General features: G+C 42.1%; 1 protein-coding gene across 8 annotated transcripts in view; it reads left to right on the top strand.

Moving 5' to 3' along the window:
- LOC121869784 (innexin inx2-like) overlaps positions 1-11611 on the top strand; it is a 113379-nt gene extending 101768 nt beyond the window's left edge. For 5 of the 8 annotated variants that reach the window (XM_042371351.1, XM_042371353.1, XM_042371350.1 and 2 more), the window contains 2 exons: positions 7119-7308; positions 8625-11611. In XM_042371351.1, the coding sequence (XP_042227285.1) occupies positions 7127-7308; positions 8625-9747 (1305 nt within the window). In that variant the 5' untranslated portion in view covers positions 7119-7126 and the 3' untranslated portion in view covers positions 9748-11611. Of the gene's footprint in view, positions 1-5750; positions 5879-5978; positions 6140-6407; positions 6466-7118; positions 7309-8624 lie in introns of those variants that run through there. The other 3 variants (XM_042371348.1, XM_042371352.1, XM_042371346.1) reach the window with 3 other exon arrangements.
- Positions 11612-14820: the final 3209 nt, after the last annotated feature.

The following is a 14820-nucleotide window of genomic DNA, read 5'->3' as shown; positions in this document are numbered from 1 at the left end:
GGCAGTGGGATTAGATATTATGGAGGGAGTGATGGAATGTTGCAGCAGGTGAGTGTGGGAGGGAGGAGGAGATTTCTGGGAGGGGACCAATCGTGTCACCAGTCCTGCAGGGGTGGCCTGGGAGGAGGGGGAGAAGGCGATCCACTGAAAAACCACCCTGGCGTGTTTTTGTGTCCTCCTGAAACGGGTGAATGGATGTTGGTCTTTACAAATCCAGCGACACAAATATACAAGCCGCCCTGTAGCGCTTGGGGTTGTGAGCACTGAAAGCTTGTGACAATACTCCTCGACTGTGGACTTTGATTATACTACTCTTGGTAGGCTTTTTATATCAAGAATCATCTCAACAGGTTGACTCGATGACTGCCTCGCCCCTGATGCCAACCGGGGTGTTTTCTTGTCCTAGAATATAAGTTCATCTTGAGATATAAACAAAGATCCTTAGGTTGAAATACTCCTCCTTCACGTACCAGACATTTTGATCGTCTCCCATTACAGCGCGGGACTCAGGCCGGGTCCGGTTTAGTGCCCCACACCTTGGCAACCGCCGATCATGTAAGATTCTCTCTTGCCTAGATCCTCCTCAACACCACGTCTTGCCAGATTTTCCTGGGATATCTTTTCTCCGTGATGTACAGCAGAGACCGTCCCACAGCCAAGTAATGTTTATGGAAGACATAAAAGCTACTTCTCGTGAACAGAAAATGACAAGACAACACCTCACACGTATAAGCGAAGAAGTTGATTGGTCAGCTGGGCCTTAGTAAACACAGACACACCCGGGGATTGGCTCAGGGTCGACCCACGTCACGGAAGGGGTATTTCCTTGTGGACACTCCTCCACTTGCACGAATTATCCTAACACACACACACACACACACACAAACACATGCGTCACGTCTGAGGTCTGACGTCATATATGTCTTTTTTCGAAGGGTTATTTCTCAACTAGTTCAGGTCACATGATCTTAAACCTCTGTGATCACTGGCGACATCTAGAAGAGGACTGAGTGAAGCAGATCTTACAAAGCGTGAGCATGTATGTGATGCGGATGTCCATGAGTCTTGAGTGTGTGTGTGTGGGGGGGTTGACTTACTACAGGTAGCCGTCAGTGGAGGAGACCAGGATCTGGTCAATGTCGGAATGTGAGGGGCCGAGAGAGAGAGGCCCTTGTGAGACAGTGACGTCATGAGGACTGCGGCGTCTCCTATATCTCTTAATTACAAGCCAGTAAGCGAGGCTGTCACTCCTCCTGTGGCACTGCTTCACCGGGATTCCCAGGAGGATTTGTAACACAGGGACCCAATCAAAAATCAAGTGAGCTTCAGGCTAAATATAACCTAACTTAACGTAACCCTAATCTGATGTAACGTAACCTAACCTACCCTAATTTAACCTAACTTAACCTAACCCAGTCTAAACTTCTCTATGTCTAGTCTAGCCTAATATAACTTGTTCTGAAATGGCCTAACCTGCCCCATAACGTTACAGATATTTGTATCGTCTTTTTATACAAGTAAGGATCTTTTCATCAGAAGAATGTGATGATCCGCCTCGTATCATTCCGATCGTCATCTACAGTAAGTCGTGGGGAAAAACGACAGGGTCACCCAGGGCACAGAAACTGACCTCGACGCACACGGGCACTGCTTTGGAGGTCAAATAAAGGTCAAGAGTTTAAGGGGAGAGGGGAGTGTTCGACCTGCTTCCCAGTTGGGTGCCGTAATGTTTCTGTGCTTTATCCTGTGTAAAATGGGGTGCCTAATGAACTAGCCTCCACGTGACGTGCTAGAGCGAATCTGAGGAGGGGTGAGGTGACGTGAGTACAAGGGCTTCTTACATTGTCTATTTTTCATTATTCTTATATATCTTTCTTGCAGTTATTCAATACATCTCGTTCGTAATGGTTAGCTTTTTTGAGGAGTAGCCTACCCGGGCACAGGAAGAAAAATAAAGAAAAGACCTAGTAAAGAACCAGACGAACTAGATATTTGTGGGGAAGAAGAACCAAACGAAAAGAACTTCAGAATAACAAGTCTACGGTCGTAATAACCCTAACAGTTGACGGCCAGCAAAACAAACACAACAACACCAACACCAACACTACACCCAGGTCCACCACACACCCACACTACACCCAGGTCCACCTTACACCCATATAGCGAGCCTCTGATATGACAGATAAGATTAATACGTGGCACTTTGACGCCAGATGATGATCGTCTGCGATACAGTGTAGTAAGGACGAGGCATCAGAGAGGAACATAATGACGAAGCGTGGTGAGTGGTGACGATATGTAGCACTGAGGCCTTGTGCTTTGATCTGACCACACTGGGAGCTAATCGGGCTTTCACAGAAGTTCACCACGTCGTCGACCTCGTATGGGAGTGTGAGAATACTGGCACGAACGGTGAGATTTGTAGCATGTGGGATCATAGGGTATTGCTATAGCACTGTCAGCAACGTTTGGTCATCAGCCGGTGTCAGAAGCGTTTGGTCTTCAGCCACTGTCAGAAACGTTTGGTCATCAGCCACTGTCAGAAACGCTTGGTCATCAGGCAGCCATGCCTCATTTTTCTCTTAGATTCCTTCATAACTCCAACTCATCACTCACAAAGTCCTCTATAAACTTGATGGCCTTTCTTTAAGTGACACACACACACACACACACAAATCTACCCCTGCTTCTATTTCTAGGAATATATTTTATTTCCAGGGATACATTTCATTCTGCTCAGTATTTGTTCAGTCGTCTCAAGTATTACACACCACCCCACCACACAGCTGTTCAGAGCAAAGCGCAGTGTTATTTCTTTTATTTTTGTAATTATATTTGTTCTGCCGTGTAGAACAATAACCCCAGACTTACTTCTGCTAGGCTGTTGCGTTTGTGCATGTATTATTTGTTACGAATCCTGTTACGTCTGAATCGTATTTTGTACAACGAAAAACCATGTTCGTTTCGTGTACCAGAAAGATTCGTGTCTATTTTATATACAATACAGTAAATCATGAACAGAGAGAGGAGAGGTGGCGTGGTCATCATATAATTGGCTGATAACATTTTTAACGGCGACAATCGTCAATATGTTATATTCATATGTAAACTAAACGAGTAATAGCCTAGTCAGTAACGAACTGGATCACGCACGGCAGCAGCAGGGCTAACAAGGAGCACATATGAAGGTTAGCATCCCTTGTTTACTGCGCCAGATAATCAAACAATCCAACTAAACTTAATTTAATCTAAGCTAACACCCCCTTAACGTTACTGCCACACGGCCACACGAAAAGAAACCTACGTTATATAACGGACCTCCTGTGTAAACAAGACATTACGAGACCTGGCACAATTGTTAAGAGTTTTCCGAATTGATATTTACAACCTAACCAATATTTCCTCTGGTTGTTATTCATAAGACATCTTACACAGTGTTAGTAATAGGGTCTAGTTGGTATGGTATGATGTAAGCTTAAATCAGAAGCCATTGTGTCTGCATTTACCTTGTGTATCGGTTTGCTCGGCATAATGTTTTGGTTGAGACTGTGTCGCGACCTTGCCAATGCTGCCCGCTGTAATCGAGAAACTGGCCCCTCTTGTAACACACCGAGGTGTGTCTTACATTACAGGCTCACGTGGAATCTTAGTTGAGAACATGGTCAGATAATTTCACCATGTAAATAGTAAGTTGAACAAGTGTAAGTGTGTGCATTATTTTGAAATGAGGACTGGAGGCTTTATTTAGTAGAGGCGGCCAGAAAATACGGCCTCACTACGACTGAAAAGGATTATTGATAATGTTTAATCATTACTAGAAAACATATGAAAAGCTTATTGGACCTATATACTCGCCCTTGTCTCTAGGACATGGTTTTTAAGCTTCCGTGACGTAATGTAACGTGTTGAAGGCCATATGTTGTACGCAGAGAACAATTACAGTATTTCCAGCTAGATGTTGGGGATTTTACCGTTTCATGGATTTATTCCTCTCTTTATGGTCGGGTTGTGTTGACGAGACAGATGTAACTTAGGGGCTCCTGTGCTTTGGACAGTCGGGCACAACAGCTTTTTAACACCAGGCTGAGGGTAGACCGTTGGGATGCCTCACTTTACCACCTGTTCCTGGTTATAGTGTGGTTGCCGCTCTATTCTGTGAGTGACATATCATAAAGTGCTCCGGATGTTATAAAACTGTAGTCAGGTGTATATCTGACCGAATAACCCATGACCTGAGGAACCGATAGTCTCTCTCTCTCTCTCTCTCTCTCTCTCTTTCTTTTACTGGTATATTATACCATCCTCTGTATGTGTACAAATACAGTGCAATCTCCTATCATGTACAAATACTGTACTCATTCTAAATACATAAGAATGGAGGAAACTGCAGCGGGCCTATTGGCCCATACTGGACAGTCCTATTTACACCCAACCCCTATTGCTCATATATCCATCCAACCTATGTTTGAACTGATTGGAAGGTAATTAGAGGATAGCGATCTATCTCCCTTCTTGAAAATCAGTCTCGTATTCGCTATCCCACAGGGTTCTGGTACTACACCTGTTTTTAATGATATGTCAAACAAATTAGCTATGGACAAACTAAGCTCTTCTTTACATTCCTTTAATACTCTGGTAAATATCTCATCGGGACCTGTTGACTTATTAGGCTTTAGTTTATTTGTTTGCTAACATCGTTACGAGTCACTAGTAACCCGCTTCACTGTCTCAGTATATAGTTGGTGCCCCGGGTAGCATGTTTAAGTTTTCAGTTAGCTCGCCGGTATCTGACTGTATTGGCCCAATCTTGTCTCGTGTTTTAGTGTGATACATTTGGAAGAATCTCTTGAGGGGTTAACTTCGCCTCTCTTCCTACCTTTACTTCATTATTCCTCTTTGCTTTTCTTATCTCGGTCTTAACCTTTCACCCAATGGGGTCATTGGCATATGACTTGGATTTTCTGTATGGTATATTTTGTCTTTGCGCATTAAATAACTAATTATTTAAATTGTTATGGTAATCGTCATCCTCATATCTCGTGGTCAGGTTACCTGGTAAAGTAAGGTCACCATCTACAGTCACATTATGCGAGGTCACGTTATTTACACCCTCTCGTGAGGTCATGTAATTCAACCCCCAAGCGTAACAACCCTTCTTTTAGCTGTCTTTTCAACCTGTCAAAGTTTGCCCAACGAAAATCTGGGACTTTATGCAATTATCACTTGAAACTGACATTAAGTCCTATTTTGAATCTCACTTCTTTGTGATCGCTGTTAATTACTTCACTCCCTGCCTCGACATTACTAAGGAGGCTTTCTCTGTTTGACTGGACTAAATATAGTATATTATTACCCCGGGTGCGTTCGGCTATACTGTATATTGACTTAGGAAACAACACTGAAAAGTTTCAAGGAAATCCTCTGATTTGGTATTACCCTTAAGGTCGGTCCAATCTATTTGAATAAAGTTAAAGTCGTCGACTGTACAAACTTTGCTGTGTCTACACTTCGTATTTCATCCCAAACAAGTTGTGCCCTTCAACCCTATCAAGATGAACTCCTGTGTTAAGTAGATGATATGCAGTAAGTCGATTCATCCAAGCATAACCTGAGAAAGATAGTAAGATAAAATCTTATTCATACTCGTCAGCTAATGTTAAGTTCCGGTGGGATGAAGCAGCTCAAGTAAGCAACGAATAGGGGGTTTTACTGACTCAAGATTGTGGCGGCATCTGGTACTGTAGACCCCCAGATGATTTCAGTCCGTAGCTCAGCGACCAGCTCACACCACTCATTGTTACGCAGCCGTGCAGTCGAGTGGTGGACTGCGAGGTGATACCACGAGCACCACACACGTTGATTCATTGAGTGAACTACAGTAAGTCGTGTTGAAATACTTACTGAGTGATAATAATTTGTTGTTTAACGTGTTAAATGATGGCATTATTATTTTTGTTTTAAATACTGTACTATAAACAAAAAGGAACTTCATTTGTTGTTCGTGAGTGTAATTATTTCGTTTGGAGCTTAGTGCGCCTTCCCATGACAGTGAACACAAGCTCACACATACACAGTGATTATCGATGTATAAGCTATTGAAAGTAAATTAGTGTAGATAAGTCCTCGCATAGCCAGTAAGGTGAGTTATTCTGAACTTCAATTAGCGTGGATCATATGGATGACTGGCTGGTGTAGTTGAGGGAGTCACTATCTACCTGCACTAAAACACGTGTCTGTACGTTGTGTTCATAAGGTTCCTAGTTAGACGTGCCGGGGATTTTCCTATCGTTATATTTTGTTGGATACCAGGAAAATTACTGTATCTTTCCTACTGTGTGTCTGCCAGCAGTCAGCCAGGCAGCTACCAGCAGAGAGTGTGTGAGCTGTTGTCTTGTGAGTCTTTAGTTTTCAAGTGTCTGATCATGAGCCTCGCCCGCAGGAAGCAGCTAACAACACAACTACATGGTAACATAGAAATAGGCTATGTTTTGACAACTCATGTGCGACTGTTCGTGCCGTGTGTTACTCTTACTCTGCTGGTCGCATAAATGGCTTTAGTTGAATTGAATTGAAACAGTTTATTAAGCCAGAAAAACACAGATGCGGAGTGGATAACAATAACAATATTAACATGGCTGAGCCAGTTGAGAAGCTGAGCTCTCCTGTAGGCACCTGTTATCAAAGACGTTACACATTGCACGTAAATCATACACTGTATTAGTTGGCGTAGCAGGACTAATTCGTTACGTCTAATTGTCCGTTATGTCTCAAGGCAGGAGCATGAGACTAGTTACTGTACGACACCTACCATCATCTTTATCTGTATATTGCGTGTCCATATATTTCTTATAATATCGTCCATGCTATAGTTTTAATAGAAAGGGATATGTCCAATAGTCTTCCAACCATTAAACAATTTGAGCTCCATTAGGACTGGAACCATATCCAAGTTGCTGGGTTAGGTTTGAACCCATATACAGTATACTTCGATTGCTTGATTCTGGTACCCACTAATTTTTTTACCCAAATTTTTATTCATGCCACACAGAGTTCAATGCGTTATTGACTTCCTCAGTATGTTTATGACCACCAAATTTACAAAAAACTTGTTTCCACAGGAGCGAGGATGCCTTCAATCGGCGCGGGCAGTGTGGACATTCGCTCCCTCTTGGGAAGTGTTCTAAACGCTTTCAAGACCAGAGCCAATCAGATATGTGCGGCTACTTGCGACGGCCTCGTGCTCAGGATGCACTATCGGTGGACCTTCTGTCTCCTGCTGGGTACCTTCCTCACGGTGTGGTACTCGTGGTAAGTATCCCCTTTCCCTCCCTTCACACCCGAGTCCCTCCCATATACCTGTGCCCCGCCCTTACACCATTCTCCCACCCACGTCTCACACCATTATCATACTCACAAGCCTCTCTCCCACCCCACGCCCCCCTCTCCCACCCCATGCTCCCCTCTCTCATCCCATGTCCCCCTCTCACCACTCCCACCCCGCCCCCTCTCCCACCCCACGCCTCTCCCCCCCCTCTCTCACCCTCCCACCCCACGCCCCCCTCCTCCCACCCCATGCTCCCCTCTCTCACCCCCATGCTCCCTCACCCCGCCCCCCCCTCTCACCCCACCCCCTCTCTCACCCCACGCCCTCCTCTCTCACCCCGCCCTCTCTCACCCCATCCCCTCTCTCCCCCCGCCCCCCTCTCTCACCCCACCCTCCCTCTCTCACCCCACGCCCTCTCTCCTGCCCCTCTCTCACCACCTCCTTACACACCACTGACTGCATTATATGTATCGTAAGCGGTCTGGTATGTAACTAAATGTTCTTGTTAAGAAGTGATAAGTCACAATGTAGAAGTAGGAATGTATATGACAGCAAGTAATTGATTATAACTAGCAAAAACAAACACGGAAAGATTCAATCATTTTAGTGATTAATAATATCTGTGATCCCTGAAGATGTTCATAATCATGGAAGAACTTGGATTCTTTCCTGTTTCTGTTTTTAATGGTTACTTGTATATGATAACTATCATGTGGCCTCTGTGATATGTTATCCTTGCACATGCGAGTATATATTATGTGTGCATCGATATGTAAAATTATATCGAAAATTTTATATCTTAACAATCATTAAGAAACATGTATCTTTTGGATATTAATACCGAGTATTACCGAGAGAGAGAGAGAGAGAGAGAGAACTTCCACCTAAGCCCCTTAAAAAGCAAATGAGGTTTCTGCCAAATAGGGATAAATCTGTTGTTTTTATTGTTCTAAATCAATAGAAATTAACGTGTATGTGGTAAAATATGTTCTGTTTCATTTGAGGCGTCAATTACCAGCATAATAAAGCAAAATTATACCTATAGTAGGTTAGTTTAAGGTTAGGTCAGGTCAGGTTTGGTTTGGTTAGGTTTTGTGTGAAACTTTTCATTTATATGTAATTTTATGATCTACAATTGTACATGATCATTTACGGCCAGTCAGAAGCTTCCAATAAATGTAAATACTTGTACATAGAAGTTATTGGTAATCGGCAATTATCCCTATTAAGCTATTTAGCATAATACAGTATATACATATATTCTTACTCATTGTTTTTAACAGTTTTGTTTACGTTTCAGGTATCACCGTGACGTCATCACTTGTGTGTCACACTTCAACGCAGAAACACAGGTCCGCCTCGACTACATCAACATCTGCCTTTCGTACCCCTTCGTCGAGGAGGACGGATCCAGACGATATTTACTCTTCTACAGATGGATATCTTGGTCATTCGCGTTCCTAGCTGCAGTGTATTATATACCACGAAAGGTATCCAAGAGCTTTGACAATGCAAGATGCAAGAAACTTTTGGAAGATCTCGCTGCCAATGCTCATAGGTACGACCAAGCAGAGAGGGAGCTAGTGGAGAGAGCCGCGAGGTACATTATCTTCAACATCAAGACTCACAATGGATTGTATTGGAAATTTCTCACTGTCAACATTATTGCCCTATTAGTGGACCTTTTTGCTATGCAGTTTCTCGACTTCCTGCTCCAGGGACGATTTATTCAGTACGGTATCAAGTCCTACCCATTCTCGAGGGACCCACACACCTTCACAGACTACATATCAAAAACTTTCCCTCCATTCGCCTCTTGTGAGATTGCTAAACAAAATCAGCTGGTAAATAAACGTACAGAGATGTTCGGTTGTCACTTGACCATCATGGAGTTATACGAAAAATTGTTCTTGGGTCTATGGGTGTGGCTCATCATGCTCACCTTTGTCACTTGTTGCTACATCATCTTCCTCTTCTTAATGTGGCTTCCATGTGTCCGAGTTTATCTTCTCCGCGTCGCTAAGCCTGTCCACGCCAGCGATAAAGTTAGAGGGGTTGTACATGCAGTGACACAAAACTGTAAGATTGGTGACATATATCTCCTGTACCGCCTGAAGGGACACCTCAGCCATGCCAGGTTCTACGAGCTGATGGTCAGACTGTCTGATCCCAACTTGTGCAACAAGCAGATTCAACAGAGTGGGCCTGGGGTCATGCCAGAGAGTAAGGACAAAGTTCCGCCGAATAAACAGGCAGACACCCTAAGGCAACGACGACCCAACATGCCCCAGGACCCACCAGTGAACCCTGAGTATTTGCATCAACTGTTGGCAGGCAACCCAGAGATGATGGGAAGACATCCACAGCATCCAGACCAACGCACTCCATTACTCAAGACAAACACCAGCATTCTCATCGAATAGTCAAACCCAGTGATCTATAAGTTACTACTGTGCTGATGCTGCCAAGAGCTGGTGCTCTTCCAAGGGCTACACCTTCACCTTCAGACACTCTTGTCACCCCACCGAGACATTTTTGTGCTACACTCGAGTCAAGTTTGTAGCTCATATGATCTAACAAATAACGTGTGGTTTCACAGTTCTACTTTCTGATTTCATCCTTGTGTGAAAAGCAGTGATGTTGAACTTTTATTTGTTATGATGTGCACAAAGCCCGAGTATGGATTCTCAAAGATGACTAAGTTATACTGGTTACACTGTGGTTATCAGCGCAATTATAACGCCTTTCTCTTTAGTTCTTGAAGCTTTAGTTAGCCGACTAGATGTGTCATCACCTCTTTGGTTAAAAGAAAGAGGTTAATGTAATTACTATAGGAACTTGGGCAAAAAACTCGTAATGGGCTGACCTGAGCAACGGTGTGGACTGGAAAGGCTCACAAATAGTTCATAGAGATAGGGACCAAATCCTGTATAATCGACACATCTTTCACTGTGGTCTGTAAACCCAACACTTGTGTGTGTGTGTTCAGCTCCCCGCACCACAACACCATTCCCTGGAAGACTGCTCTGGATGCTCACCAAATCTAATGATCTCGTGGCACACCGGGGCAGCATCTCTCAGCTATAAGTATTCTGGAGAGATTACGGGCGAAGACAGGGTGATTATCGATAATTCTGCATGGTCATTGTGCTGAAAATTTTATGTCTCCTCAATGCTCGAGGGAGGGACTAGTTTGTACAACTTCCGATAGCAGTGGCGTTACAATACAGTACTGCATATCAGGAAGGAAACAAATTTCTATGAATATGTTACAAGAGACTCGGCCAAGAGGAAATTCACCGATAGTAATCAAGTGGAAAAATATATATTGTAGTGTGAATCAACAAAAAGTAATAAGGCAGAAACTTTATGTATATGAAAAATGAATATTATATAACAATGTTATTTATTTTACTATGAAGTGGTGAGTTAGAAAGTTCATCAGCGTGAGCCAATCTAGTTCACTGAAGGCATTAAAGAAACTGTACAATAGTTAGTCCTGAGTTATTTCCGCTTCAGCCATAAAGGAGGAGGGTGGTATCAGCTCTCTACCCGCTCTCCTCCCCTCGTGTAAAGGAAGACTCTCCCGACCCTTGATCTACACAACTCCCAGCCCTTTATTTGTCAGTTGTTTTTAACTAGAGTATCCATCAGACAATGTTCCCCCACAGCGTGTTCTTCTAAGTGGTCCAGCCACTACAGTACCTCTCACACCCACTACAGCGCCCCTCAAACCCAGTACAATGCCCCTTCCACCAACTACAGTGCCCTTCATACCCACTATAGTGTCCCCTCACACCCTCCGTAACTAAGAGTCTCTGAACACTTTTGTCTCCCCAAGTTGGCTTACGGTAAACTTTCCATCATTTTCTTTAAATTCTCTAATATGTTAAAGAATTGAGAAGAAAACGGAGACGTTTTTTGTACTTTTCATTCTTGACGATGGTGTTGTTGAGTCTGTATGTCTTCCCCCTCACTACTCACTTTTAGTGCTTTCAAGAATAAAAAAAAGAAGCTTTTTTTCGGTTCAGTCGTTTACAGCGAGAAAATAAACAGTGTTTAGCTAGAGAGAAACATTGAACAATATCATTAATAAAAGACTGTGATATTTCCCTAAGTTTAAGTGATATTTTTTTAAGCTGGAATCCTCTGTTGTAATTATTATTGTTTTCTAGATCCCAGTAATGCCAAATGTTAGTGTGTGTCTCTCCCTACCATACACTTTGTTTTGAAGATTCTAAGGAATTGTCTACTTTGTACGATCTTTGAATAAAAACTTTTTTAACACTTATGTATGCACCCCTAAGATATATTCAAACATATCATTTACCATTTGTTTAAGGAATCGTCAAATTGCATGGAAATGTTGGATATTCTTATTAATTTGAAATAAAATTCTGCCTTAATCCATGAAATGGGACACAAAAATAATATTACATTTGGGACATAAGAAGACCAGGATGATATACAAGTAAAATCAAACAAACGCCAGTGAAAAAGTCCCACGTGTCCCTATTCTAGGATGGTATTTTAGAATCACACTCCACTGATAACAATCCTAGAATATACTGACCACTACACCTTGCTGCTGCTGCTTTGTTTTCAAACTTCAGAATCACAGGTTTACATAAGTGTCTCTCATAGCTGGAGATGATTTTTTTATTTAACTGGCTGAAAAAAATAAAAACCGAATAATTTTTTTTCATTGTATGATAATAGACACATTACTTTGGTCTTGTAGTTATACTAGAACTATTTTAATTGACACACAGCTGTCCAGCTATTACTGGTAATTAAACGTAACAGGTTCAGGTATATTCTCAGTGTTATTTTAATGCTTTCTACTGAACCAAATATCCATATACAACTTATGTAGCTCAGTAGAGTATCTATCTTAAAGTAATGAGACTCAGTTTGACAGTGGAAGAAGATTTTTTCCTTAACTACGGTCGTGTTTCCAGTACTGAAGTCGGACCAGCTGCTGAAATCCCCCAAAACAGGAAAACATCCCTAATATATACCCAACCTCGATCCACCTCCCAGATTAACAGTGAGCAGGTGTTCCTACAACCCTCAACAACTTGGACTGCAATACTAAGTTCATGCACGCGGTCTCTCTGCATATTCTGCCATTGTCACTATCATTAATATTTTGTTTAAGCCTCTCCTTCGTCCTGCATTTATTTGACTTTTACATCTTCATCTGGGACATCACTGATCTCACTGGTGGATGATTGTGTCACAGTTAGCTCTTGGGATAAACTTCAAGTGGTCTTCTGTAAATTGACAAACTGTTTTTCTCTCTGGGGCCTGACCTGGTGTGGTACAGGTGGAGGAAAAAATGAGAGTCTGAAAGCGGTGAAGGTGGGCAATGCTGCTTATCAGTGGAAAGTGGTGAAATCTTTTAAATGTATTGCAACAGGGCTGGTGATTAAAAAGACGAAAGCAGCTACGTGTACCAACACTTCTGGAGGACGAACTAGATAGCAAAGATGATAAATATATGGTCAGTACTTCAGAAGGTAAGCAAACCTTAATAGTTGTGGATTAGCAGATAAGATAAATGGGTCGTGCATTCTGAATGGGGTACATCTGTCTAGGACTGGTGCGGCAGCCATGGCTAATTCAGTGTTGCGTTCTTTAATTATTTAGGTGAACAGAAGAGCATAAGAATCAAAGTGGCTGAAGTGGGTACAAGAATATGTAATACAAGGGTGTAAAAAAAGAGAGTAAAGCGATATTATTCAGGGAAACTAGCAGAAAACTCGCCAGAGGGAACAGTAGAAGTATTAAAGATACTTTGATAGAAATTATAACGCTTATATGTACAGAAAGGACGGATTTAACATTTACAGAAACTTGGATTAACATAGATTCACGAGTTACTTGTTGAATGTCAAATTAAGGGGTATAATTTTTTTTTTCACACCGATAAATTAAGCAATAAAGGACGAGGCGAATCCTGAGGACTTATTTCCACATGAAAGCCAACTCGTGCCACCTTCTTTGTCTGATATGGGCAAGTTGCGACATGGTGTGAAATATGATTTACTGGAATGTCTCATACCAAGGACAAAGCCATCTGTAGTTGATATCCCCAATGTTGACGCCAAAGTACTAGATAGAGCCGATGTGGTCCACATGTTACCACCCAATGAATGTAAGACAATTGCAGACTACTGCATGCAGAAAAGGTATTCAAGGATATGTGATGTCACAGCTACAATCAGTCAGAAGAGTAGACATCGTTTGGGATAGATACTTAGAAGGTAGCCTAAAGGAGGCAATTAGAGAGCACAGAGCTGGAAAATGTACTACCACCAATCAAAAGGTAGTGGCTGGAGCCTCTGTATCTGTTGACTGAAGAAGTTTCCTATGGGTCAGCAGCAACAAGGAGGAGTTGCTTCAGTTTCTGTCTGATGAAGTCAAGCGCATGTTTACTGAAAACAAGATTTTGGTGGCAACTAAAGACGAATATGTGCTGCCAAGTGGTGAACTTGGACACACTGCTCATCTTCAACCCACAAATCATTAAGAGGCTGATATCAGGGTTATTCTTTAAGTGCAACACTGTGCAAATGCTGATTGATATCGGTATTGTAGTTTGGGCAGTAGCATTCTTTCACAGACTGGATCTTGATGAACTTTGGGTTAACTTTCGCACATAGAAGCACTTCCAGAACATTACTATCCATACCCTTGGAAAAAGATTTTGGCCACTGGGAACAAAGGCACTCCTAATTTTTCATGTCATATCTAGGTGTGACACGGTCTCCTTCCTAGAACGTGGAAAAAAGGTTTACTTGGGAGGCATGGTCTTCTCTGCCTGAGTTGTCTGATGCCTTTCTTGCGCTCGCTTGCAGTGAAACTCAGCAAAGATGTTCTGTGCCAGATAGAAAGATTTGTCATGTAAAGAGGGAAACTTTTATTTCTTTATCTTCTATAACCTTCTTTCTTTCAATGTTCTTTTTTGTGTATTCCCTCTTACTTATATTCGCAGCTTTACTTAGTTATATTCTGTTCAGTGGATTAACCTGGGAAAATCACATTCGTTTAATTATTATACTTGTATCTTAGGCTGCCACCAACCAGGCTTTTCTTTGGAATATAACTTCTAGAATCAACAAGTGGTAGCGTGGTAAACACGAGAGGTTAGGCAAGTGAAGTTTTATTATATTTTCTGAAATGTCAATTGTTAGAAGGAAGGAGCAGTGATACCCACATTCTACTGAATTAATATTTATTAAAATCAACTCTGAATATTATGACAACCTGAACCTTTACCCACAACAACAAAAACTAGATTCAATCAATAATTACTTTATTGTAACACTTAGACAAAACTGACAAATAAGTCGTACTTTATAAGTAGCAAAAATAGATCTTCGATTAACAGTTGCATTCAATACTTATACCTCCTTAAGGGTATTATTATACATCACTCTAAACACTTGTCAATAGCACAGACTGGTAGCATTACTTTGAGCAACATCCTA

The sequence above is a fragment of the Homarus americanus genome, unplaced genomic scaffold, assembly GCF_018991925.1.
Source record: "Homarus americanus isolate GMGI-L3 unplaced genomic scaffold, GMGI_Hamer_2.0 scaffold17515, whole genome shotgun sequence".
Taxonomy (NCBI): Eukaryota; Metazoa; Arthropoda; class Malacostraca; order Decapoda; family Nephropidae; genus Homarus; species Homarus americanus.
The sequence above is the reverse complement of the archived record's forward strand: the minus strand, read 5'-3'. Positions and strand labels throughout refer to the sequence as shown.